The following is a 25,020-nucleotide window of genomic DNA, read 5'->3' as shown; positions in this document are numbered from 1 at the left end:
CCACCCCTCCAGAGAGCGAGAGGCCAAGGCAGACACCCTCACCCACGGTGCTGAGCCGGCTGAGGCTAAGGCAGGAGGAGGCCGCGCCCATGAAGTCCCAGCTATCACCACTGGCCGCCGTGCACCTGCTGGGGCTGCTGGGTGAGTACCCCTCTCAGGCATCTGTGGGGTACCTGGGGGCCCCCTTCTCTCTGGGTCTGACTCTTTGCAGGGTCAGGGGGGTGTTGAGGGCCACCCGGAGCCCTGTTTGTCCCCGACCCTAACTTCTCTAGGCTGCTGAGACACTACCTCTCCGTGCTGGTGGGTCCTCAGCCAGAGGAAGTGGCATGGTGCTAAAATCAGACTCCGCGCCATCCATGTGGCTCCCTCGGAAGCATCCCCAGTGGTGGCCCCTTTCCTTGGATACTTCCAGAGATGGGACCCTCACCACCCCCTGGGGCAGCTCCAGTGATGCTCTGGACAGAGCCCAGTAGGGACCTCTTGGAGCAGCTGTGAAGGGGCACTCAGAGTCTCTAGGCCCTCTCTCATACCAGGCCCAGGTCCTGCCTAGGGGAGGCCCGGCCAGGCCCTGGCAGAGGGGCCAGAAATTCTATCCCAGTGAACTTCTGGAAATGGTCTGGGGCAGGGCCATGAGTGGGGGAGGTGGTGGTGACAGCTGAGGGTCTTTCTGGCCTGGAGACCTCAGGAGTGGGGAGGTCCTGAAGCAGGCTGGGAGGCAGTGGGTGCTGTGGACGATCCTGTGTGAGCTGGGACAGGTCCCCGATCCCACCCTCTTCACGACTGATCGCAAAGTGAGATGGGTGTGATCTGAATTCCTCCCGTAGGGTGTGAAGGTGGGAGGCGAACTGCGCTGTGGAGTGAGAACAGGGGGCTCTGAAGGTGCCGGCAGCTTCCCCAGGGGGAAGGGGAGGGACCCAGGAGGCACTGACTACGTGAGCAGGGAGCCCCCTCCCCACCTGGGGCGGCTGGGTGCATGTGTCAGTGTGAGGGTGAAGGAGGGCACGTGGGGTGTCCGGGAGTGAACTGTGAGTGGGTCTGTAGGCTTGAGGGTGAATGCGTGTATCTGAGTGTGCGAGTGTGCATCTGTTGTTGTTTGGCGCCACGGGTTCTGACTCACTAGCAACCTCGGGGGTGGTAGAATGAAGCCCTGCTGGGCTGCCTCCCTCCCCGGAGTCATGACTGCGTTTGAGCCCATTGTGGGGGCCCCTGTGCCCAGGCGTTTCCAGGAGGGGTCTCTCTTCGAGGGCCCACCACTCTACCGAGCACGATGTCCTTCGCTGGGGACAGATGCCTCCTCGTGACATGCCCAAAGAATGTGAGTGGAAGTCCCTCCATCTTTGCTTCTAAGGAGCTTTCTGCTTGTCCTTCTCCCAAGACCGATCTGTCCATCTGCCATGGACTTCGCCCGCATCATCGTTCACATGTATCCATTCTTCTCCGGCCTCGCTTATCCGCCAGCTGGTGGCCATGGACATAGGCGGCCGTTGATGAACCCGCGGGCTGGTTCAGGGTGCCTCAAAGGGCCATCTTGGCTCTGTAACTGCAGGACGTCTTGTCCAGCCGATGGGCCCTGCACAACAGTGCGCTGCTTGACGGCCGCTCTCAGGGGCCTTGATTCGGGCAGAATGAAAATCCTGGACGACGTCCATCTTTACTTCATCTATTGCTCCCGTGGTGAGACTCTCCTAGTCTTCTTCATGCGGAGATGCAATCCGTACTGAAGGCTGCCGTCTTGGGTCTTTGTCAGAAAGTGCTTCAAGTCCTCTGCGCTTTCAGAAAGCAAGATTGGGTCAGTAGGTGGTTAGGAGTGAGTCTTCTCCCAGTCCGATGCCCTGCGCTTCGTCATATAATCGAGCTTCTCACATGACTTGCTCGGCGTCGAGATGGAGTCAATGGTGTGAAAGGAGGCGACCTTGAAGGCCGCCCGTTCCGATATTAAACTGTGCAGTGCTGTCCCCTGGTTCTGTCCACGGCCGCCTCCTGGTCGAGGTACGGGTTCTGCAGGAGCACAATGACAAGTTCTGGAACCTCCATTCTTTTTTTTTCTTTTAAAAATCATTTTATTGTCGGCTCTAACAGATATTATAACAATCCGTAAATCAATTCTGTCAAGCAAACTTTACATATGCTGCCATCGCCATTTTCTTTTTGTTTTTAATTAGGGGCTCATACAACTTTTATCACAATCCATACATACATAAATTGTATAAAGCACATCTGTACATTCTTTGCCCTAATCATTTTCAAAACATTTGCTTTCTACTTAAGCCCTTTGCATCAGGTCCTCTTTTTTCCCCTCCCTCCCCACTTCCCCCTCCCTCATGAGCCCTTGATAATTTATAAATTATTATTTTGTCATATCTTGCCCTATCCGGCGTCTCCCTTCACCCCTTTTCTGTTTTCCGTCCCCCAGGGAGGAGGTCACATGTAGATCCTTGTAATCGGTTCCCCCTTTCCAACCCACTCTCCCTCTACCCTCCCAGTATCACCCCTCACACCCCTGGTCCTGAAGGTATCATCCACCCTGGATTCCCTGTGCCTCCAGCTCCTATCTGCACCAGTGTACATCCTCTGCTCTATCCAGACTTGCAAGGTAGAATTCGGATCGTGGTAGTTGGGGGGAGGAAGTACCCAGGATCTGGGGGAAAGCTGTATTCTTCATTGGTGCTACCTCGCATTCTGACTGACTCTTCTCCTCCCCTAGACCCCTCTGTGAGGGGATCTCCAGTGGCTGACAAATGGGCTTTAGGTCTCCACTCTGCACTTCCCCCTTCATTCACTATGGTAAGATTTTTTTTTTATGATGCCTTATACCTGATCCCTTTGGCACTTCGTGATCGCACAGGCTGGTGTGCTTCTTCCATGTGGGCTTTGTTGCTTCTGAGATAGGCCATCGCCATTTTCAAAACATTATCTTTCTACTTGAGCCTTTGGTATCAGCTTGTCTTTTTCCCCTCCGCCCCTCACCCTCGTGAACCCTTGATAAATTATATATATATGTATATATATATAGGGATATTTGTCATATCTTACACCATCCGCTGTATCCCTTCACCCAAGGTTCTCTTATTCATCCTTCATTGCTACCGGTTCCCGCTTTCCTCTCAATAGGATCCATAATTGGTTTTTATCTCCGCCATTTCCTTAGCATAGTCGATACATCACGAGCAAACAGATTTTCGGTGTTCTCTGCTCTTAGCCAAGCTCCACAGGGCACCAGCAGCCATACCCTCTGTGCCACCTCTTCTGACTTGAATTTCTGGCAGTCCTTGGCGATGTACCACCGCAGCCTTTTCAACGTGATCTTCCTTCTGCAACACGTTCCTTGTGTGTGATATTGTTCGACCGTTTCTACAATCTGTTGGCTCGCCTTTCTTTGCACAAAATACGAATCTCTTCTGATCGCTCGGCCAAATTTCCTGACACGGATGCATGAGTGCTTACAGCATCACCTCCCTTGTTGGAACATCTTTACTGGTTTTCCATCCCTCTTGGAGCCTTGTCTTTTGTCAATGCCTTCACCGTGACCTTGATAGCCTTCTTTGGTGTGACGGGTTCTCCGTCATGTGCTACCTCCTGAAATGGTCGGACGCTGTAGATTCCCTCCATCTGCTTTGCATGCTTCCTGCATTGTTCAATAATTTGCCCATCGGATCCTTCGATATTGAAGCGCGTGGTAGGATTATTTCTTCTTCTTCTTCTCCTTCTTCATTACTTTCAGCTTCAGAAATGCTGAACGAGGTCTTCTAACTTCAGGGTTTTGCACATTTCGTGCTAAGATAACGTTGTCTTCTCGCGAGCCCCCTGTTAAAATCTTCTGTTCAGATATTTTTGCTTCGTGGCTTCCTCCTTTTGCTTTCATCCTCTACATCCAAGAGCTAGTCTCAGTCTCCTCTGACGTCCATTCTGCGCTCATCCTGACTTTCTGTCTTCCTGATGGCCTGTCGCTTTCTTCGTGCAGAATGTCCCTGACGTCGTCCACCGCTCGGCTGGTCTCTGGTCCTTACTGTTCAATGTCGTCCAGTCTGCTCTCGACACGGTCTCTGCACTCAGCGAGATGACCATGAGGTCGCACTTCAGCTCTCCTGGACTTGCCTTCCTCTTCTGCTTCGGCTTGAACGTTCCTAAGAACGATTGATGGTCTTTTTCCGCAAGAGCTCTGACCTTGCTCTGACCGGTAATGTTGACCTTCTCCCATCGTCTTGCCACAGAAGTGGTCTACTTGATTGCTGTGTGTCTGCCATCTGGTGAGGTCCATAAACACGGTGCGGACACCACAGGATGGTCTTGCAAACGGGCATTTCCAAGGAATTAGTTGTTGGTCTCGCAAAATTCTGTCAGGGGATCCCCGAGTTACGTCGCTCAGCCAGGGCGTCTTTTCCAACAACAGATTCTTCCTCTCTGTTTCCAAATTGGACATTCAAATTACCGGCAAGTATCAGTGCGTCTTCATGGCCTGCTTGGTCACTTTCAGATTGTGTGTCTGTCTGTTACTCAGTAGAAGTGTGTGCATGCACGCATATGAGTTTATGTGACTTTGTGTGTGCGTACAAATGTGTGTGTGACTGTGTGTGCCTGTGCAAGTGCTGGATGAGTTTGTGTGTACATGTGTAGCTCTCTGTGTCTGCAGCTGTGTGTGTGTGTGTGTGTGTGTGCTTCCATGGTCACGAGATGGCCAAAACAGAAACATGTGTTGCCTCCGTCTATGGCGATGGCATGTCCGCACATGTGGCTGCTATAGCTCATAGTTGCAAAAATACAAAATACCCCGTCCTGAGAGCAGAGGGTCCTCCTAGGACCCTGACACGAGTGGCTGTGACGCGGTCGACCTGGGGTCCTTCTAGGTCATGATCAGGACCTTCAAGACCTCCCTCAGGGTCAGACATCTGGGCCTGGCTAAGCTTCCTGCTCCTAGGAACGTGTTTCGGAGACCAAGGGCATGTGGTCTGGCCCCAAAGGGCCCTCCTGCCTGCCACGACCCACCATGCCTTGTTCAAGGACCCCCTGGTCAGAGGTGTGTGAGGCAGGAAGAGGAAGCCGCAGTAGAGGATCACCATGAGACCCCATAAGTGCTCAGTTCCGCATGGTGTGTGAAAGAGGGCGAGCACGCTAGTGAGCAGTAAGATCCCCTTGTCCAGGGGGGTCCCAGTTTACAAAATGCTCTGAGACCCACTTGTTTTTCCAGTGTCACTACACCTGGGAGAGGTTGGGTGTGTGGTCCTCGTTCTTCAGTGGAGACACCAAGCCTCTGACCAGAGAGTGGCACACTCACAGAGCAGAGCTCACTCCCACCTCACACACACACACACACACACATGCACATACTCACACAGCAGAGCCAACTCACTTTCACACACTCACACTCACAGAGCGTAGCCCACTCCCGTCTGGTGCTCTCGACCTCATGGGGCCCCTCTGTGTCCTTAGTCCAGAGAAAGAGCCCTCCAAGGTCACTCCCATGTGTGAGAAAATGGCCACAAGATTCATCTGAAGCCACCCTGCAGCTGCCTCCAAGGATGGGAGCCAAGGACCAGACCAAGCCAGGCACCCTGCGAACCATTCCCCCAAAGATGATGACTCATGGCCAGAGCCCTGGAGACCCTGTAACTTCCTGTCCTTCCCTGGGGGCTGTGCCCACAGCCTGGGCACCACTAGACTCCTGTGCCCACAACCTCCCTGGGGTGATGGTGATGAGCCAGGTCTTCCTGCAGCAGCTCCCTGAAGTCACTGCCCCGGGCAGAGCATGCTCCCCTGCCCTCACCGTGCTGGACCACAGTCCCATCCTGTCCAGTCCAGGCACCAGGCCGCTAAAAGCCAGCACTGGGGTTTTGGAGGGTGATGGAGCTGAGAGCTTGAGCCGTGCCGCTGCCATCTGCCCAGTGAGTGACTGCAGAGGAATTCTGTGAGCCCGGGTCCCCACCTGCTCCGTGGGAGTTGCATAGCTCCGGCCTCCTCGAGGTTGAGGAAGATGGACTGGGTGAGTGCACAGAAAGCTAGTGTGGCTTCGGTGCTCAGACAAACAAAGGACGTGGAGATGATACAGGGATGGCCCTGACCTCCCAGGTACAAGGTGGGACAGGGTGGGATTGGTCGCCCGGTCAGGTTCTCTCTTACCTTGCTGCCCCACCTGGGTAGACTCCAGGCCCAGCCGTAGGGAGCACTAGGAAGGCAGGGTGGCCATATTAGCATCCTCGCACACGTGTATATGCATGTTTATGTATGCATGGTACCTATGTATACATGTATATGTCCGTGATATACAAGCACATGTATGATGCGGGTACATGTACATACATATACGGTGTGCGTGTGTGTGTGCTGTGTGAAAATTCATGTGTGTGCATGTATGTGCTATGTGCGTGTGTGTACACGTGTGTGGGTGCAGCCCTTTGGTAGGTCTTTTACAACTCACTGCCATCGAGTCGATTCTGACTCAAAGTGACCCTACAGGACAGGGTAGAACTGCTCCTTGTGAGTTTCCGAGACTGTCACTCTTTACAGTAGGAAGAAGCCTCGTTTTTCTTCCCTGGAGCACCTGGTGGTTTCAAACTGCTGACCACTGGGCCACCGGGCTCCTTGGTGGGGCTGTGATGCAAGGATAATCTGGGTTTGATTTCTACTCGGTGGTAAGAAGCTGGTCCCGTCATTTCACCTGAGACTCAGTCTTCTTCGCTGTAAAATGGTGCTGCGGTGGTTCTCAGCTCAAAAGGGAGCTGCAATGATACAACCTCATCCGTCCGTCTGTCCGTCCATTCACTGAGAGAATCACTGAGTGGCTCCCAGGGGTGGGCCCTCTTCTATGCTGGGACACAGCAGTGAGCAGCACGCCCAGGTGGGGGGGGGTGCCTTCGTCAGGGTGCAACCGGGAGACAGACTAGGCAGGAGTGCAGATGGAGGGCGGCCGCTGTGCAGGGAGCACCTGAGCAGCGGCGGGCGCAGGGCCCTAGGGTGCATGCTGTCCTGACTCAGCTGGCTGTGTGACCGTCATCAACTCATTCAGCCTCTCTGAACCGCAGTCTCTTCATCTGACGATGGAAATACAAGCGGTCCCTCTTCACAGGGCTGCTGGATAGAATGAATGAATCCCTGGGCATGAAAGGCTTTGTGACATGTGAACCCCTACACGAGGGGGAATGGCTTGTCACAGTGACAGTGGGACCCAGACATGGCAGGAATGTCATGCAAAGGCCACCAGGGAGAGAGGAGTCAGTCGAGTCCCAGTGGCCGTTCTGCCACATAGGCCTGACCCAGGGTAAATGAGATTAGAGCTGAGCTCGCTGTCCCTCGGCCCGGCAGGCTGAACCCGCTGCGTTGAGCCCGATTTCATGCCTACAAAGCACAGCAGTGTTTCTCGTGTTCACCTGCAGAATCCTGGCCCCGCATGACGGACCCCGCTGAGGACCTGAGGGGGCTCCCTGTCACACTCTCGGGGACCAAGGGGCCTGGCTGGCAGAGTCGGCCAGCAGAGCAGCCAAGGAGGAAAGCCCAGAACCTTCCCCAGGCGGTCAGGCCTGCTGTGCTGGGCCTACAGAGAAGCTGAGGGTTGGGTGTGTGATGGGCTGTCCCATCCCTGTCCACAAAAAAAAAAAAAAAAAGAGAAGTGAAACCAAACCAGGACATTTCACTCCCAGCTGCCCGACACCAGGCCTGGGGCTTCCCTGGTCATCCATGAGAAGCTCTCAGCTGGGGTCAGGTTCCCAGTCCTGACAGTCACCGTCGGCGGTGCTGAGACTCTCCCTGAGACCCTGGGTCCCCTGGGGTTCTGAGCGGCTCTGTGCTTGCGTCCATGTCCTTGTGGGTGCTCTGGCCAACCCAACCATTGTCCGTTGTGAGTTTTCATTCATTGGTTTCGGAAGTTGATCTCCAGGCCTTTCCTCCTACTTTGTCGGAGTATGGAAAACGCCACAGAAACCTGCTCGGCAGCATAGCAATCGGTTAACCTCCACCGACAGGCCGCAGGAGCTGCCCCCCCAAGGGCACAAGCTAGGAATCAAAACCGAGACCCTCATGAAAGGGAAGGCATTCTACCAGGGAAGTTCCTCCCCTCTGTGTTAACCGCTTGCTGCCAAGTAGACGCCTAGCCTCCCTGCAGGGCAGAGTAGGACTGCCCCACAGTGTTTCCTGGGCTGTAAATCTGCACGGAAGCCATCTGCCACGTCGCGCTTCCTCCGAGCACCTTCCAGTTAGGGATCCTTCCCGGCTGTGGGTGGAGTCTGCCCATGCACATGCTAAAGGTTACCTGCCGGGATCGAACTGGAACTGAGTCTGAGAAGGGTAGACAAGAGAGCAGACCTTCAGCCCGTTGGACTGAACTAAGTTCTGGCTCTACCACGCACCAACCATGCGTCCTCGGATAAATGGCTTAATCCCCCAGTGCCTCACGCTCCTCACCTGTAAAATGGGTCCAGGCACGCTGGTGGCATCCTGAGTTATGGCTGTGCCAAGCTACCAGCCACTTTGTCAGAGGCTTTCAGCTCCCAGAAAGAGTTACAGCCACAGAAGCCCACTCACTGGGGCAGTGCTACTGGGCCCCATGGGGTCTCTGTAGGTCAGCATCCACTTGGTGGCAGGGAGTTTGGGGGGTTTTTTTTAGTTTATTGGGGGTTTTGTTTGTTTTTCGGATTCGGATTCACAAACTTTCATCTGCAATTTCAAATTTTTAAAAAAGTGTAGGTTTCTGGCAAGCTAAACTTGATACAAGCTTTGACTTGAGCTAGTGGGAGTTTATTTGTGCGTCACTTGGTGTGAAAATTCATGTTAAAAGTAGAGATTCGCAGCAGCAGGCCGGTACGGGGGAGGAAAGGGCTGGCCAACCAGAAGGCACAGGGGAGTGGGGGGAGGGGTGTGCTTGCAGCAACATAGGCAGTGAGGCTGGAGCCTCCTGCTTCCCAAAATCCATCTGGATCTCCAGAACTTTCAAAAAGTAAAACAAACAATAATTTTCTTTTAAAAAATGTGTTTGTCAATACCCTATAGGAAATGAAAGTCCTCTAGGCCTGGGGTAGCCCACAGACTGCCCTGCCCAAAGCTGAACCAAACCTTAGGACCACCCCGGGCACCCACGTGCTGCCTGTAGCACTGTTCCCAAGGCCCTCTTTGGTGGCACCCTGGGTGGGTTTGCACCACCACTGCCACCGCCACCGCCACCACCATTTGATTTGTAGCAAGCTGATTAGAGCATTGTTTGCACGCGAGCACACACCGGGGGTCCTGATGGGTTACTGACTGTGTCTACAGAGTCAAGGTGAGAATCATCCTGGCTATTGGGAGGGGAGAGGGTGTAGATGCAGCTCCGAGGGGGTCTCACCACGACCACGCCTCAGGGCAGGCAGAGCCAAATGTGAGGGCCACTGGTGGAGGTGAAGAGATCAGGGCTCAGGGGAGGTGATGACAGATGATCAGTCTTTAGACGGCCCTTCCAACCCAGAGCGTTGGCTGGCTTTCCTGATCCAGACCCTAGACCCCGGGGCTCCAAGGTCACTGGCAGGCAAAAGAAGGGACTTCAGGAATCCTCATTCCCAGGTGTGTCTGTGGCTGTCGGAAGAGGGGCACCACCCAGTGAGACCTCTGTCCCTCGTGCCCCTGCCACCCCCCAGTCTCGGGCCTTAGGTGGCGGGGACTCTAGAACGGACGGGGTGGGGGTCGGCGGGATTGGTAGGGAGGTCAGAGACCCCTGTTAGGTCCTGGGGAGGGGGGGAGGGGAGGGCATGCTGAGTGAGCAAGGTGCTTCTTCGGGAAGCAAAGATTGTAGATTACACCTTTGAGCCAAAGAGGAAGACGGCTCGGGAAACTGACAGCTTCATTTCCCAGACAAGGAAAAGGGGCCCAGAGAGGATGCACATGAGTGGCTTATCAAGGTCACACAAGAAGTTTGTGGCTGGGTCTCCCCACGCCAAGTTCTTTTCCCTCTGGTCAGGGTCACTCCTAAGGAACCTGAGGGACTGAGGGAGGCCTGGGGCTGGACATCACCGCCTTCCCAGGAGGCCCCATTGGCAGAACACAAGCTCTGGGGCTGGGCAATCTGGACTAGAGTCCTGCCGGCCACTGACTGGCCGTGTGGGCTCAGGACGGCTCCTCAACATCTCTCAGCCTCCCCATCTGTACAGCGGGAAAGAAGACAGTGCACCTCGACGGTGGAGCCCCAGGGAGAACTGGGAGGCCGCGCTGTGGTCTGAAATGCCCGGGGAAGGGTAAAGACGTTGAAAGTGTTGGTAGAGGTGGGGGGGCCGTCATGGTGACGGGCTGGGATGGCAATGGTGGTGGTGGTGGTGATCATGTTGTGGGGATGGTGTTGTGACTGAATTGTGATGACAGCGTTGGGATGTGATGATGGAGGCGACAATGATGGGGACAGACAAAGAGGGAGCAGGGCGTGTGTTTGAGGAGGCATGACAAATAGGTCCCCAGGGGGAGGCAGAAGGCCTGGGTGTGAAGGCCACCTTGCCTGTTGTTAGTTGCCGTTTCCTGGCGACCCCACCCCATGTCCAGCACCGTGAAATGCAGAGTGGGAGGTGGGGGTGGAAAGGCCGTTGCCCAGGGAGAAGGCCCCACTTCCTGACCCTCCTCTCTCCCCTGTGCAGTCATTTCCTGCCTCGGTGATGTCGGAGATGTCGGCAGGACGGGCTCAGGTAAGGGGAGCCTGGGGGGACCTGAGAAGGGGAGACCTGGGGACGAGGGGAGTCCAAGTGGGTTCCAGAAGGCTGCAGGGGACCTGCGGGCTTGTCACACCCACCAAAGAGAAGCCCCCCCACACACACACACCGTCTAAAGCCCACATCGTGATCATTATCCTCATGACACACGCTGCCCCTCGAGGACCCTGCTGGCTGGCCAGTCCTCTCAGATGCTTGGGAGTCAAAGGCGTGCCCAGCCGAGGTTGCAGAGAAAAGCTGCATCAGACGGGGAAAGTGCCGGACGGAGGGCCAGCCTCGGGGGATCGTGTTTCCCAAATTGCGCTCCAAGTAACACTGTGGACAGGGGATCAGCTGGCCTGCACCACTGTCTGGGAGCCGCCCTGAAGGAAAAAAACCGCTAAGGCGTTTCTCACCCACTCACCGCTGCCGGCCTCTTTTTGCCTGGCCTGTGGGGAAGGGTGGCTGCCGAGTCATGAGCCCTGGAGACCCACTGCCCTCCTAGCTCCAAGTTCCTGCACGGCCTCCTGACCCTGCGTTTGCTCATCTGTACAGTGGACATGAGTTCTCTTCCCTGGTGAGGTGTTCCATTGGGATCCGTAAGGCTTTCATTGATGGATTGTTGGAAGCAGATGGCCAGGCCTTTCTTGCTAGTCCCTTCTTAGTCCTAGAAGCATGCCTGAAGCCCATCCGACACGGGCATCACCGCTTCCAGCGTCACAGCCTCCACAGGACGACAGACTGGCAGGTGTCAGGCGCTGGGATCATCCACTTTGCCGCTGACTCGTTTGAATGACCCCGGCAAGTCCCAGCCCTGTCCCCTGGGCCCAGAGTGTCCTCATCATGGGAGAAAACAGCCACCAGACCACTGGGTCCCAGCGAGAGAACCACCTCAGAGCTTCATCAAAACACAAAACAGGCCCCGCTTAATTGCTGACATCGGCCAAACCTCCCCTGGCTAAACACTCTAAAGATATTGCGAGCTGTGTGTTCGCAGCCAGTTCCATCTTTGAACCCCATTTATCCAGTCACCCCTGCCGCCGGCCATCACCCAGGAAACAGCATCCACGGTCTCGCGATGTGAGCATACACAAAAGCGTATCTGCATGCTCTGCTCCATGGAGCCTGATCAACTCACAAGCCACTCAAGAGCTCACCATCCTCGATTTGCTTCCGAATCGCAGGGACCCTACAGGGCGGGCTAGGCTGTCCCTGTGGGATTCCGAAACTGTAACTCTTTACGTGAGTGCAACGCCTCGTCTTTCCTCCGATGAGTGACTGGTGGTTTTGAACTGCTGACCTTGAGGTCAGCAGCCCAACGTGTAACCACTATGCCACCAGGGCGCCTTCATAAGCCACAGTCCCCCTCCCCCTAAGCCCTAATGAAACCCACAGCTGTCGAGCTGATGCCGACTCTCAGACACCCTGGGTGTAGAACTGCCGAACATCTTACCAGGAGCGACAGCCTCGCCTTTCTCCCAAGGAGTGGCTGGTGAGTTTGAACCGCCAACCTGGTGGTTAGCGGTCCGACATCTACCGGACAGCGCCAGCAACTTTAAAGTGAATCCCCAGGTTCCTGTGGTAGCATCAGGCAATGTAATATTATCCAGCGGATAAAAAAGAAGCCTCAGGTCAGGTGACACGTTGGGCACTGCAGGACAAGAAGAGATAAGCCAGGTACACGGCGGGTGCATATGCCTCTGAGCTGGGCAATAAAGAAGGAAGGCAGGGGGAGAATGGGCACCTCTGAGCGCGGGCGTTGACCACGAAGACTGCGAAGGCCCAGACAACTTCCAGAAGGACAAACAGATAGGTCTCGGGGGACGTTCGGGCCAAATGCTCCTTAGAAGCCAGGGCGGTGGGGGCTGGAGGCATCACCAGGCAAGACCAACCACTAGCAAAGCACATGGTGTTTGGGGACGTGGGGAGCCGGAGAAAATGAGTGGTGCAGCGGTGGCTGTACATAGACCAGGAGCTGCCCCAGCAGTGGCCCAGCCAGACGGAGACTGTGAGGCTGTCCTGGGACCGTCTGCTGGAGGGGAGATTTCCAGGTGATCTGAGGGCAAACACACACCAGCAACGCCCTCTGGGGCTCCGCGGAGGTGGCGATCTACAACTGACCTCTCCTGACAGACAGCGGAGCCGAGGTCACCTGGGGTGCTTGGGCGGGAGGGGACTTCCTGGGGGCCCAGCAGGGGTCTACGTCTAGACTGTGGCCTTGGTGACTGCATACGTACATGTACCCATTTGTCCCAATCGGTTCAACCGTCGCCTCCAGATGAGTGCACTCACTTCCTGGGAAGTCTATGGTATCTCTGTTACATTCATTCCAGATGTTAACAAGGGTTTTCTAAAGGCCAGGTGGGAGGGAGAGCCCATCTTGGATTTACTGGAGCTGAATGGGCAGGGCCCAGGGCCCGGGGTGGTTCTGCTTGGCACTGGGTGTTAAGAATCTTTCTTTACCCTCTGTTCCGAGTCTCCCTCTGGCTCTGAAATCGGGTGGGTGGGCGTGGGCCCTCCCCAGTCTAACTGCTCCCCTGCTCTGTCACCCTTCCTCCCCAGAGATTCCAGTGAGGCTGAGCAACTCTCACTCCCCGTGCCAGGGCCAGCTGGAGGTCTACCCCTGGGACCGGTGGTCTTCCGTGTGTCACCTGAGCTGGGGCAAGAGGTGGAGCTCCCAGGAGAACTCTCCCTGGCAGGCCCAGTTCTGCCAGAAGCTGGGCTGCGGGAGGCCCTTGAAGCTCGATAAGTTCGATGATTTCAGCAGGCCCTTGAACCAGATCCTCTGCCATGGAGACCCGGGATCCTTCATCAACTGCAGTATCCGCATGGCAGGCTCATGCCCCCCTCTGAGCCTCATCTGCAAAGGTGGGTACTAGCTAAACTCCCCAGGGACCCTTGGCCTGGGTGATCAGTCACTGGAGGCCAGGCAGGCTGTGGGAGGGATGCCCAGTCAAGGTCCTCTGATAGGGTGTGGGACAGAGGCCGGAACTGCTAGCCTCTGGACCTCTTTCTCACCGGTGAATCGGGTGGGCCAGGCACTGCTAGGGGGCATACACAGGCAGTGGCATGGCCAGCGGGCTCAATGTGGAGCCTGCCTGGCCAGTGCCGAGTCTATGTGCCCCACCTGGAGTCACCCCCTACCCCACCCCACCCCACGCCTCCCCCCCTGGGCCTCTTTCCCCTCTCTCATCAAGGGGTCTCCTTTCAGAGCCCCTGAGGAGCACCCCTGCCCCCACCAGGCCACCGCCCACCACCACTCCGGAGCCCACAGGTAAGACAACCCAGAGACCCCACGGGACAGGGCTGTCAGATTTAGTGAGTCGTAACACAAGACACCAGCCAGTCCATGTGAGTTTATGATAAACAAGGGGCATCTTTTAATATCAGATGTCCGCTGCAAGCTCCCTGGGCTGTCACACAGTGGACGCTCGACTACTTACCTAAAGGTTGTCGGTTCAGGCCTGGCAGTGGCACGTTGGAGGAAAGGCCTGGCAGTCTGCTTCCATCAGGATGACAGCCCAGAAAGCCCCTGCAGCCCACTCTGAGACAAATGGGTTGCCAGGTGGGAGTCTGCATCCACCTGCAGCAACGATTCCCTTGTTTGGAATTTCATTTCCAGTGCGATGTTTGATGCCTCCCTGCGATGGGCAACTCCCTCCCTCCCAGGGTTCAGGGGCACAGCAGCATACACCATGCGGGTGTGGGGTGGTTAGGCAGGCAGGTGTGTGCTGCAGGGCCCCACCACACTGAGGCCCACCTGACCCTCTCCCTCTCTCTCGGCCAGCGCCCCCCAGGTTTCAGCTGAGTGCCAGGCAAGAAGGCCCACACTGTGCCGGGGAGGTGGAGTACTACCGGGGCAGCCAGGGCGGCAAGGTCGAGGACCAGGACCTGACGCAGGAGCTGGGGGACCACATCTGCAGTGCCCTCCACTGTGGCTCCTTCCTGGGGCGTCTGCAGGACAGGGGGCAGCGCCCGGAGCCCGGGCCCTCGCTGCCTCTGCGGTGGAAGCTACAGCACAACGTCAGCTGTGTCACCCTGGAGCAGTGCCTCCAGACACGCCGGCCCTCGGGTGGGGGCCGGGCTCTCGCCATCCTCTGCTCAGGTGAGACCTCGCTGTACGGTCCCTATATCCCCACCGGTGACAGCCACTGCTAGCTTCCTGCCGGGGAGAGGGGAGACCACGGCCTGACCCCAGTGCACGTGCGCCTCGGAGACACCCCCACGCCCCACACCGGCAACAACACTGAAGGAGCCCAGTGGGGCTTCTGGGAGGGGGCAAGGAGAAGAGCAAGAGGGGCTCAGGTCTGGTGGGGGCCGTGAGAAGCCGCTCTTGGGTGTCAAGGGTCAGAGTGGGCTGGAGGATGGCGGGTGCATGGGGTGGGGGCAGGGCGTAGTTGTGCTGCTGCTTGGTGCCATCCTGCTGGTCGTCAAAGGAAGGCTCCACCTGGCACCACAGCGCTGGATTTTCAATGGCTGATGTGTTTCAGGAGTTTGCCAGGACTTTCTTGCGAGGCACCTCTGGGTGGGTTCAAACTTCCAACCTTTGGGTTTATAGTCAGATTTGCTCCACCCAGGGAGGCTTGGCCATTAATGACAGTTACTGTAACCAATGATTCAACACTGTGTGTAGGGGCAGCAGGGCCGGGGAGGGGGGAGCAGGCAGCATTTCAGGTGTTGCTTTTATTTTATTTCTACGGCATATCCTTATGAAGGTAGGTGACATTAGTGCCCCATCTCCCTGAGGAGGAAGCTGAGGCAGCGAAGGTCAATTCTCTGCACAGTGTCCCAGAGCACTGAGGGGGTCTCGGCTGAAGCATGATGCGCTCACTGCCCAGGACCACTGAGTCCGAATCAACTTGCGGGCAGCTCTGCCCGTGCCACTCGGCTGTCCTGTAGGCAGAGTTGCCTGCAGTCTGTGGGGTCCCCTGTGTGAACTACTCAACAGCCCCCCCTCCCCTAGGTATCCTAACCTGATTAGGGACGGGGGGTGGGAGTGGGGTAGTTGCAGTTTTCAGCCCTCCTCTCTCCTCGCTGGCCGGGTCTGGCCTTTGGTTTCCTCTAAGCATAAGCAGATCAGCTAGAGATGTTGCTATGGAAACTGGCTAGCGCTGGTGTGACCACACACCCTCTCAGCTGAGTGTGAGGGGAGAGGTAGCTTCAGCCAGGCTGGACATCCTGGAAGAGAATCTAACCCTGAAGCAACGGGGCAGTCCACTGACAGTCTGCCCCGGTGGTGAAGCCTGGGAAACAGGGCTCAGAGCAGACCGTGCCTCCCCTGCCTGGCCTCTCGCCCTGCTTTGAAAGCCCCTCCCTCTTCCCCCCTGCCACCCCCCAGGTCATTCCCAGCACAGGGAGACCAGGTGGCACTCCTCTCAGGCTGACCCTTCTCTGCACCTGGCTCAGTGCTGACACTGCCCACAGGCATCAGCCCACTGCCAGCTTCCTCTGCCACAGCTGCCCAGAGGGAATATGCCAGGCAGGAGGAATGGGCAGGAGGAAGGCAGACGGTCTAGTCCTATGTTCCCACATCCCCCAAGATACCTGCTCAAGGAGAACTGGCCCCAGCTCCTGCCTCACCAGCAGCCCAGGAGGCTCGGGCTCAGCTACCCACTCCTCTCGGTTTTCTCCTCCCCAGACTTCCAGCCCAAGGTGCAGAGCCGCCTGGTGGAGGGCCACAGCCCATGTGAAGGTGTGGTGGAGGTGCGCCAGGGAGGGCAGTGGAATGCCCTGTGCCACAACAGCACGGCCACGGTGGTGAGGTGGGACGAGGTATGCCAGGAGCAGAAATGTGGCAGCGCCGTCACCCATGGGAAGCTGGAGGCCAGCAAGACAGCCTCCCCAGGGTTCTCGTGTCCCCAGGAGAAGCTGTCCCAGTGCCATGAGCTTCAGAAGAGCCCCCGCTGCAAAAGGGTGTTTGTCACATGTGAGTTTGGCCAGCATGGGGGGCGGGGTGGAGACAGAGCTGTCCTTTCCCTGGCTCTCAAACGCAGGTGTCAGGAGATGGACTCAGTGTTCCAGAGGCCCAGGAAAAGGTGGGGGTGGCAGGAAGGGTGGGAGTGCCCAGGCAACAGTGGAGATGAGCAATGAAGACCGAACCAACCAGCCTAGAACCACCTAGGGATAGACAGGAGTTATTAAAATATGTATTATGAAGAATAGCTGGATGGGAGGTGGACAGATGGATGGATGGAGAATGGGCACATGTATGAATATGTAAGTGGATGATGAATGGATGGATGAATGGAGAATGAGTGGATGGACGGAAGATGGATCAATGGATAGACAATGAGTAGATGGATGTATGTGTAGGTGAATGGTGTATGATGGATAAAGAATGGAAGAATGAAGGATAGAAAGATGGAGGTTGAATAAATGAATGAATGAATGAATGGAGAATGGATAAAGGCTGGATATACAGATGGATGATGAATAAATGAATGAGCGAGTAGAGATAGATGAAGGGTGGATGTACAGATGGATGGATGATGAATGAATGAATGAATGAGTGGGGAGAGATGAAGGGTGGATGTACAGATGGATGGATGGATGAATCAATATATGGAAAATAGATGAAGGGTGGATGTACAATGGATGGATGGATGATGAATGAATAAGTGAGTGGAGAGAGATGAAGGGTAGATGTACAGATGGATGGATGATGAATGAATGAATGAGTGGAGATAGATGAAGGGTAGATTCACAGATGGTGACTGAATGGATGAATAAATAAATGAGTGGAGAGAGATGAAGGGTGGATGGATGGACATGGAGGTGGATGTGATCCAGCTATTGGAATATATTAACACTACATACGATGGCAAGGTGTTAAGGTACAAGTAACTGTCAAGTGGTATAGAAGTTCCCCAAGAGTGACAAGTAGTAGCTGGATAGACAGCCATCTGATGCCCACAGGAGAATGGACACATGAGGAGAGGCAGGTCCATCGATGACCACCTTCCACACATGCTGGTAAAGCCCTGGGAGGGAGGCACTTCTAGGGACACACTGCAGGGAGTATCCACACCCTCGGGGCAGGAGCTGACTGGACCCTTCTCCTCCCCAGGTGAGTACCATCACCCTGCGGGCCTGGACGCCGGCACGGTGGCCAGCATCATCCTGGCCCTTATGCTCCTGGCTCTGCTCCTGGTCATGTGCGGTCCCCTTGTCTACAAGAAGCTGGTGAAGAAATGTAGGTGTTGATGCCCTGAACCACACCCTGCCACAGTCCTGCACCCCGTGGACAGACTTGAGGGGCTGCCTGTCAGCCCCATGGAGGGCCCATTCCCCCACCCCACCGCACCCCCGAGAGCTCCACCACCCGACCCTTTCCTTCTCGGACCAAAGGGAGGACAGGAAACCAGAGGGACCCTAGACTTTTAATGCTCACCAGATCTGGGGCCCAGTCGAGACCTGCTGGGGACCTGGGTGGCCCTGAGGGTCATTGCGCAGCCCCCAAAGTCAGGAGACATGTGTCCAGCCTGCCTCGACCACTTATAGGCTGTACGAGACAGTGGCTGACCCCCTCCTCTCCCTGAGCCTCCGTTTCCCCACCTGCCAAACGGGCGATGGCACACCTTGTGGAAGGGCAGGTGGTTTGCTTTGCTTCTCTTGCAGGAGACAGGGGACACGGTTCAGGGACAAGGCGGGGGGACTCGGGGCTGAAGAGCGAGGGCACAGAGGTGGGCAGTGGGGGGAGGGGGGTCCCAGAGGCCTTTACAGAGCTTCCTTCTAGATCCCCTTCAGCCCTACCTCCTGGGGACCCCACTGGTGTCCACACCTTGATGTCCACACCTCCTGAACAAGTTAGGAAATGGAGGCAGTTCAAGGATCCAAGGGGTGGGTCCCAATGGCCACCCCCCTCCCCCAGAACCTAAAACTTCCTCCCCCACGCCCCCTAAGCTGCCTCTCCTGTCTATCCCCCGCAGTCCGTCAAAAGAAGCAGCGGCAATGGATTGGCCCAACAGGGGTGAACCAGAGCAGTAAGTGTCCCCCGGGCATGCCACCTGTGTCCACAGGGCCGGAAGGAGGTGGCTACCACAGACAGCGTCAAAGGTGGCCTCAGGCCTCCCCCACATTGTCCAAGGTGTGACTGTGGTCGGCACAAGTCCCCACACCCAGGGGCCAGAGGCCTCTCGTGGAGAAGTGGTTTTTGGGGTTCCTGCCTCAGAGACCAAGGCCTCCCCTGCTTCGCATCTGCTCGCTGAGGCTGCCTTACCCAGAGGACCCTGCAGCCTCCACCTCCTCAGACAGCACTCCCCAAAACAGCAGCCAACCAAACCCAGGAGGCTCAATAAAAGAAAATCTCGTGAGCCAGGGGATGTGGGAAATAACAAGTTCACCCGAGCTAGACAAGGTTCTTCGTGTCAGGACTTAGCGGGACTCCCCTCTAAGGGGCGTTTTCCCAGAAGCTGGTCCATGTTAGGCTGCTGACCTCGCCGGCAGTTCAAAATCAACAGCAAGCTTCTTGGGAACGAGACGAGACTTTCTACTCCTGCAATGAGTGACAGTCTCAGGAAGCCCCGGGGGCAGTTCTACCCTGTCCTGTAGGGTCGCTGTCAGTGGGGTGGGTTAACTGGGGGTGGCGATGGGTTTTCTCGTAGACAGCTTCCAAGGGCCTGTATCAGGACGGGTGCCACTAGCCCCCTGCCCTGCCCTGCACCCTCTCACCTCCCGGCCAGATGCCCAGCCCCCTTCCTGCTTCCCAGGCCACCTTCACCCCCTCTGTAGGACTGAGGGGCTGGCGGGGGGGGGGGCGTCCTATGCCTTGAGGTTCAGCTCCTGCTTAAGACGCGTTTGGTGACTGACTCACTGACTGTCGGAAGGCCCAACCTGCAAACTAGACGGCTGGCCAACCCCCATTTCTCCCCAAGCCTGCTGCTGGCCCTGCTGCATGGAGAGAAGGGGATGCATGGAATGAGGTGTGGGGACCACCTCCCCTCTACCCCTCTACCACAGTGGGAGCAGGAGACTGAAGGTTGGGGGCGTCTACTGGGGGAGGAAGTGAGAAAAGCGAGTTTAATGGCACGGCCCCTGTATTTTCCTAGTGTCTTTCCATCGCAACCACACGGCTACTGTCCGGTCTCGGGCTGAGAACCCCGCAACCTCACACGTGGATAACGAATACAGCCAGCCCCCCAGGAGCTCCATCTCTGCTTACCCGGGTGAGCAGTAGCCGGGGGACCCCCTCCCCCGTATCAGGCAGAGCTGCGGTCAGTCGGGAGAAGGGGAGGAAGAATGGGAAGGTCCAGGGGAGGGGGATGAAGCTGCCCTTCTTGGCCACAGGTCCTGGAGTTGGGGGAGCAAGGGGAAGGGACACAGCCTTCAGTGACCCACTCATCTGCAAAGAAGACCAGCCCCAATGCCATTAACATTCCCACCCCACCCTCACCCCATCCCCATTGCTGGGTCCCTCGGGTTTCAAGGAATCAACAAGGGTGTTTTGGTAGCCCGGCCCCTCACAGGCACCAACAGCCCAGCTCCAGGGAACCTGGGACTCAGCCTCATTAGCGAGCTGACAGGAGTCCTGGTGGGGTGGTGGTTACACCTTAGGCTGCTAACCCCAAGGTCAGCAGTGTGAAACCAGGTGCTCCTTGGGAGACAGGCGAGGCTTTCTACTCCCATAAAGAGCTGCAGCCTTGGAAACACACAGGGCCAGTTCTGCCTGTCCGATAGGGTCGCTGTGACTCAGCATCGACTCAGTGGCAGTAAGTTTGGGTGTCTGTTTTGAGTGAGCACTTAGCAAACGCCATCAAAACGGATCGTGACATCAACAGCCTTAAACCCCCAAGAATGCATGATCTGCTGTGAGATCTTGGGACCCTGTGTGGCCCCAGCTTCTGAAGAGGACCCCCTTTCTTTCCCCAGCACTGGAAGGGGCCCTGCGCGCATCTTCTGCCCAGCCTGACAATTCCTCCGACAGCGACTATGACCTGCACGGGGCTCAGCGTCTGTGACAGGTGGCAGGTGACAGGTGAGGGGTCCCCAGGCCCGGCCCTGTCTGGGGAGGGTACTTGGTGAAAGCACCAGCATCTGTCACGTAGGCGTGACCGTCACAGAGCCCCTGCGGGACACTCATGGTTCGGCGCTGCACTGCCAAGGGGAAGGTTGGTGGTTGGAACTGACCCAGAGGTGCTAAGGAAGGGTCCTGGTGCTCTGCCTTTGCAGGTGCCTGCTTGGACACACCCACCAGGCTGCACGGGCTCAGGGCTTGATGGGGGGCCGGGGTCGGAGTGGCCAGTTGAGCTAACTGCTGTCCTCCAAGCCCATCCCAACCCCTGGCGGCCTGCGTGTGTCAGAGCAGAACTGGGCCCTGGGGCTTCATTCCAATTGCCAGGTCTTTCGCTCCAGGCGCTTCTAGGATGTGGACCTCTAACTTTTCAGTTAGCAGCTGGTCAAGTCCATCTTTGCCCCTACCCCCACCCCAGGGTCTCCAGCAATTGGAGGCGACCGGAGAGGTCGTCAGCTTTCCGAACCAGCTCTTACTAAGCTCTCTCTCGTAGTGTAGTGCACTCTCCCAGGGGAGACAATCCCCTCCGACTGTCCCTGAGGCCGAGTCCAGGGCCTGGGCCTGTCCCCACCTCCCTGAGTTTTCCCCCGACCCCAAGGGGTCTCTCCTGACGCCTGCCTCTACTCTCCCCCCAGCAGAACCGGAACCAGAAGAGACCCCCCCGAGCCAGGCCCACTTGTCCTCCTTCTTCTCCCAGGAAATGACGGCTGGTTCCCAGCTCAGCCAGAACATGGGCCCGTCCCCACAAAGCCCAGGGGAGTGCCCACCCTGGTGTGGCCAGCCTGGCGGTGGGCGCTGTGCAAAGGTGGAGCCCAGAAACAAGCAGCCTCTCAAATGGAGACACAAGGGCACCCAGAGGGCCAAGCGGACCAGCCGTGTCCCCCGTCCCCTCCCCACCCCCATCTTGAGTGGGCTCTGGCTCTGCCTCAGAAGGAAGCTCGGGCTGGGGGCAGCGGGGAGCTGAGGCTGCTCTAATGTATTTTTATTACGTCCTTGTAAATAATGTGTTTTCTACTCTCTGAGAGCTGCTGCGCCCCCAGCCCCTTCAGTCCCGGTGGGAGGGGTACCCTGGGGTAGCTCTGGGCCCCTTGTGGTTGGAGGGCTGCAGACCTGAGCACAGCCAGGTCAGCGCCTGCAGAGCAGCCGCATGGGACAAGGGGTGTCCAGAGCACCCTGACTCCACTGGCCATCAGACACCCCGGCCCGTCCTGCACAGGGTACCACTGCCCCGTGTGGGCTTTCCAGGACTGTCTACCTTCATGGGAGGGAGTAGAAAGCTGCACCTTACTCCCGCGGAGCAGCTGGTGGTTTCCAAGTACTGACCTGGGGCTTGGGGGCCCGATGTGTGGCCGGAGATGCCACCAGGGCTCCTAAATTCTGTTAAGTTTACCGCAAACGCGACCTCTTCTAAGCAGAGTTGGCCTTCTAACCTGAAAGTCACGGATGGGTTAGCTGGCTGTGTCCTTTCGGTGTGATCGCCTCCACTGTCCTTTCTACTGCTTGGAGAAGCCAGAAAGCCAAATGGTAGGGACCCTGGGAGTCAGTCTCGGTGTGGAGAACTGCTCCCCAGGGCTTGCTCGGTAGTGGTTGTCATGGTAATAGACCGCCAGGCCTTTCTTCTGCTGTGCTGCGGGGTGGGTCTGGCTGCCGGCTTCTCTCTGGTGCATACCAGTTGGCAGGTGGTGCCTTTGTTCTCTTAAAAGTGTGAGAGGAGACTGGCTAACTAGGCCCTGGGGGGGGGGGGGGGAAGGGGAATCTGACAGAGAGAGAGGCTGGACCGGGGTCACCAAGTCCTTGGGCATCGCAGTCCTCCAAGACGCAGGGCCTCCACAGTGATGCTCGGGCACAAGAGATCGTGAGGAAGACGCAGGGCCTGGCGTGCTTCGTTGGGTTGTGCACACGGTCGCTGTCAGCAGGAGCCAATGGACGGCACCTCAACAGCACAGCAGTATCTCTGCAGCCACAAACACTGTGGTCCAGGACACAGACGGCAACTCCCAAACCAACCAAAGGGGGTTTCTGGAGGGAGATGGGGTCTTAAACAATTGGGGTGGGGGTGGGGGTGCTGGAGACTTCGGGCCCACAGCGTGGGCAGTCAGAGAGAGGCCATTTCTGTTGCCTGCAAACACCCCCGGGGCCAAGCCCAGATCAGCGCCCTGGGAGCCCAGAAGCAGTAAAACCATTTGCCTCTCCGAGCAGGGCACAGGGGTTGCTGGAAAGGGATGCTGGGAGGACAAAGGAGGCAAGGTGACACACGGTTCCTGCCTGCACCTTCCTCTCGAAGAGCCTTTTTACGGATGGTCACCCAGCAGTGGCCACCCAACAGTGGCATGGAAGTAATTGAGGCCCACATTAAAAAAACAAACCAGCACATACACAGAGAGAGCGAGAGAGAAAGCACACACACACACACACACACACACACACACACACACAGAAAGAGAGAGAGCGCACGCACCAGGGGTCGTGGGGTTGACTGAGGCACTGCAAAGAATGTGTTTGGCTGGGCTACTGAGGAAGCCGGTCTGCTGGCTCGCTGTGCTCCAGCAGACATCCAGGGCTGCCCCTTTCAGGAAGCAGATCACCTCTGGGTGCCTCTGAACCACCAATCTTTGGGGGGGCGGGGGAGTAGTCAAGTGCTTAACTGTTTGCACCACTGACCTTAACTGGTAGGTCCAGGGCCAGGCCACTGGTCAGCACCTGTCCATCACCCCCCACCATCACCGTCCCACCTCTGGACCCTGATCTGGCTTCGAGACAGAATATATCCTGTCCCGGCAATTCCTTTGCCTAATTCTGCTGTGGGCCTTGGAGTTCTGCCTGGGTGAGATTTCGAAATGGCCACTGCAGGCCCCAGCTTTGTTTCCGGGGGGCCTCTTCCCTGGGTCCACTACAACCCCAAACAAAACCCACGGCCCTTGAGCCGACTCAGCCCCATCACAACCTCCTAGAGGGAGCCGCCAGCCCCGTCTTTTTCTAGCAGAGTAGCTGGTGGGTTTGAGCCGACTCAGCCCCATCACAACCTCTTAGAAGGAGCCGCCAGCCTCGTCTTTTTCTAGCAGAGTAGCTGGTGGGCTTGAGCCGACGGCCTTGCCGTCAGCAGCCCAAGGCCTGTCATCCAAGTTGCTGCAGAATGGCGGCCCTGAAACCGCCTTTCACATCTGGGTGCTCCACCGCGCTGTGGTTCAGGCTGGCATTGTATCCGGGTCAATGAAGGCGGGGCAGACACCTGTCACCCCGGAAGACAACAGGGGTGACCCCAGAGTCACATGTCACTCACACACACACACTTGCTCCTGGGGGCCTGACCAAGTGGCCCATACAACGAAAACTGCCTTCCTCTGTGGGGCCCTGGCTCACTGAGAAGTCAGATGGGAAAGATACGGCTACCTCCCCTCCCCTCCCCCAGCCCAAAGATGTCCTCAGCATTGTGCATCAAAGAAAACACCGTTTTAGAGACCAGAGGACCTGGGTGGACCCACCTGGGGGTGGGTGGCCTAGGGGGAGTGTCATGTGTCTGCTGTCTGATCTATCTGGCTTCAGGATGTTTTAAAACCTTGAATTAGTTTTCAACACTTAACAATTAGGCAGTTTGCCGGCATGCTTCTCGTCTTCCCTGGGGGAAGGCTTCACAAGGACTGCGCAGGCCCGGGAGCACATTCCTGTGGCCAGAGCCCAGCCGGGCAGTGGCCTGGCTTCCACGCCCCTAGAATCTGTCCACCTGTCCACCGCCTCCCTGACCTGGAGCCATTCTGGATGCAGCCCCTGACCCTAGCCTGTCATCCAGTCCCACTGGGGAAATGAAGGATCAGAGCCGACCTCACTGGCCATCCAAGTCCCCGGGATCCAAGAGCTGGGAACTCGGTTGGAAGAGGGAATCGGTGTTATCTGATAGCAGAGAGACTGAGTCAAAGGGCTGGGCCCCAACCAACAGGGATTGCGATACAAGGCTGTCACCTGATACGTGGTCAGCATGGTGACTCAGGAGACAGGGCAGGGAGGGCACGGGGTGCCCCACCTTTTCCTCCTCCTCCGAGCTGTGCTCTGGGCTATGTGGTCCTGGAGTGTGACTGGGGAGTGCTAGTGAGGAGTGGCCCACGGAGGAGGCAGCCCCTAATAAAATCCTTTCTCCTGGCACCCCCGCTGCCTCAGCCTGGGGCCCCGAGTGCAGGCAGGAACTAGGGGAGGCAGGGGCTGTGAGCTCTCCAGTCCTAAAGATTCCTCTAGCTACATCGCATTGAGCCCAGCCTCAGTCACCTCCTGGCTACACTGTCTCCCTGCTGCTCAGAGCCAGGTGCAGACTGCGGGAACCACCAGTCAGAGCGAGCGCCTGGACCACCCACTGCGGGTTCCCGTGGGATGCAGGAGCCCGAGTGACCA

General features: G+C 57.0%; 1 protein-coding gene across 1 annotated transcript; it reads left to right on the top strand.

Annotated features, from left to right (window-relative positions):
• Positions 1-89: 89 nt before the first annotated feature.
• On the top strand, positions 90-20,587 carry CD5 (CD5 molecule). Its single transcript, XM_075547558.1, has 9 exons — positions 90-141; positions 13,194-13,499; positions 13,843-13,905; positions 14,419-14,736; positions 16,270-16,557; positions 17,698-17,823; positions 18,560-18,613; positions 19,679-19,795; positions 20,499-20,587. The coding sequence occupies exons 1-9, from the start codon at positions 90-92 to the stop codon at positions 20,585-20,587; spliced, it is 1,413 nt and encodes a 470-aa protein (XP_075403673.1).
• The last annotated feature ends 4,433 nt before the right edge of the window (positions 20,588-25,020 follow it).

The sequence above is a fragment of the Tenrec ecaudatus genome, chromosome 4, assembly GCF_050624435.1.
Source record: "Tenrec ecaudatus isolate mTenEca1 chromosome 4, mTenEca1.hap1, whole genome shotgun sequence".
In the NCBI taxonomy this organism is placed as follows: domain Eukaryota; kingdom Metazoa; phylum Chordata; class Mammalia; order Afrosoricida; family Tenrecidae; genus Tenrec; species Tenrec ecaudatus.
This window is presented reverse-complemented; position numbering and strand designations above follow the sequence as displayed.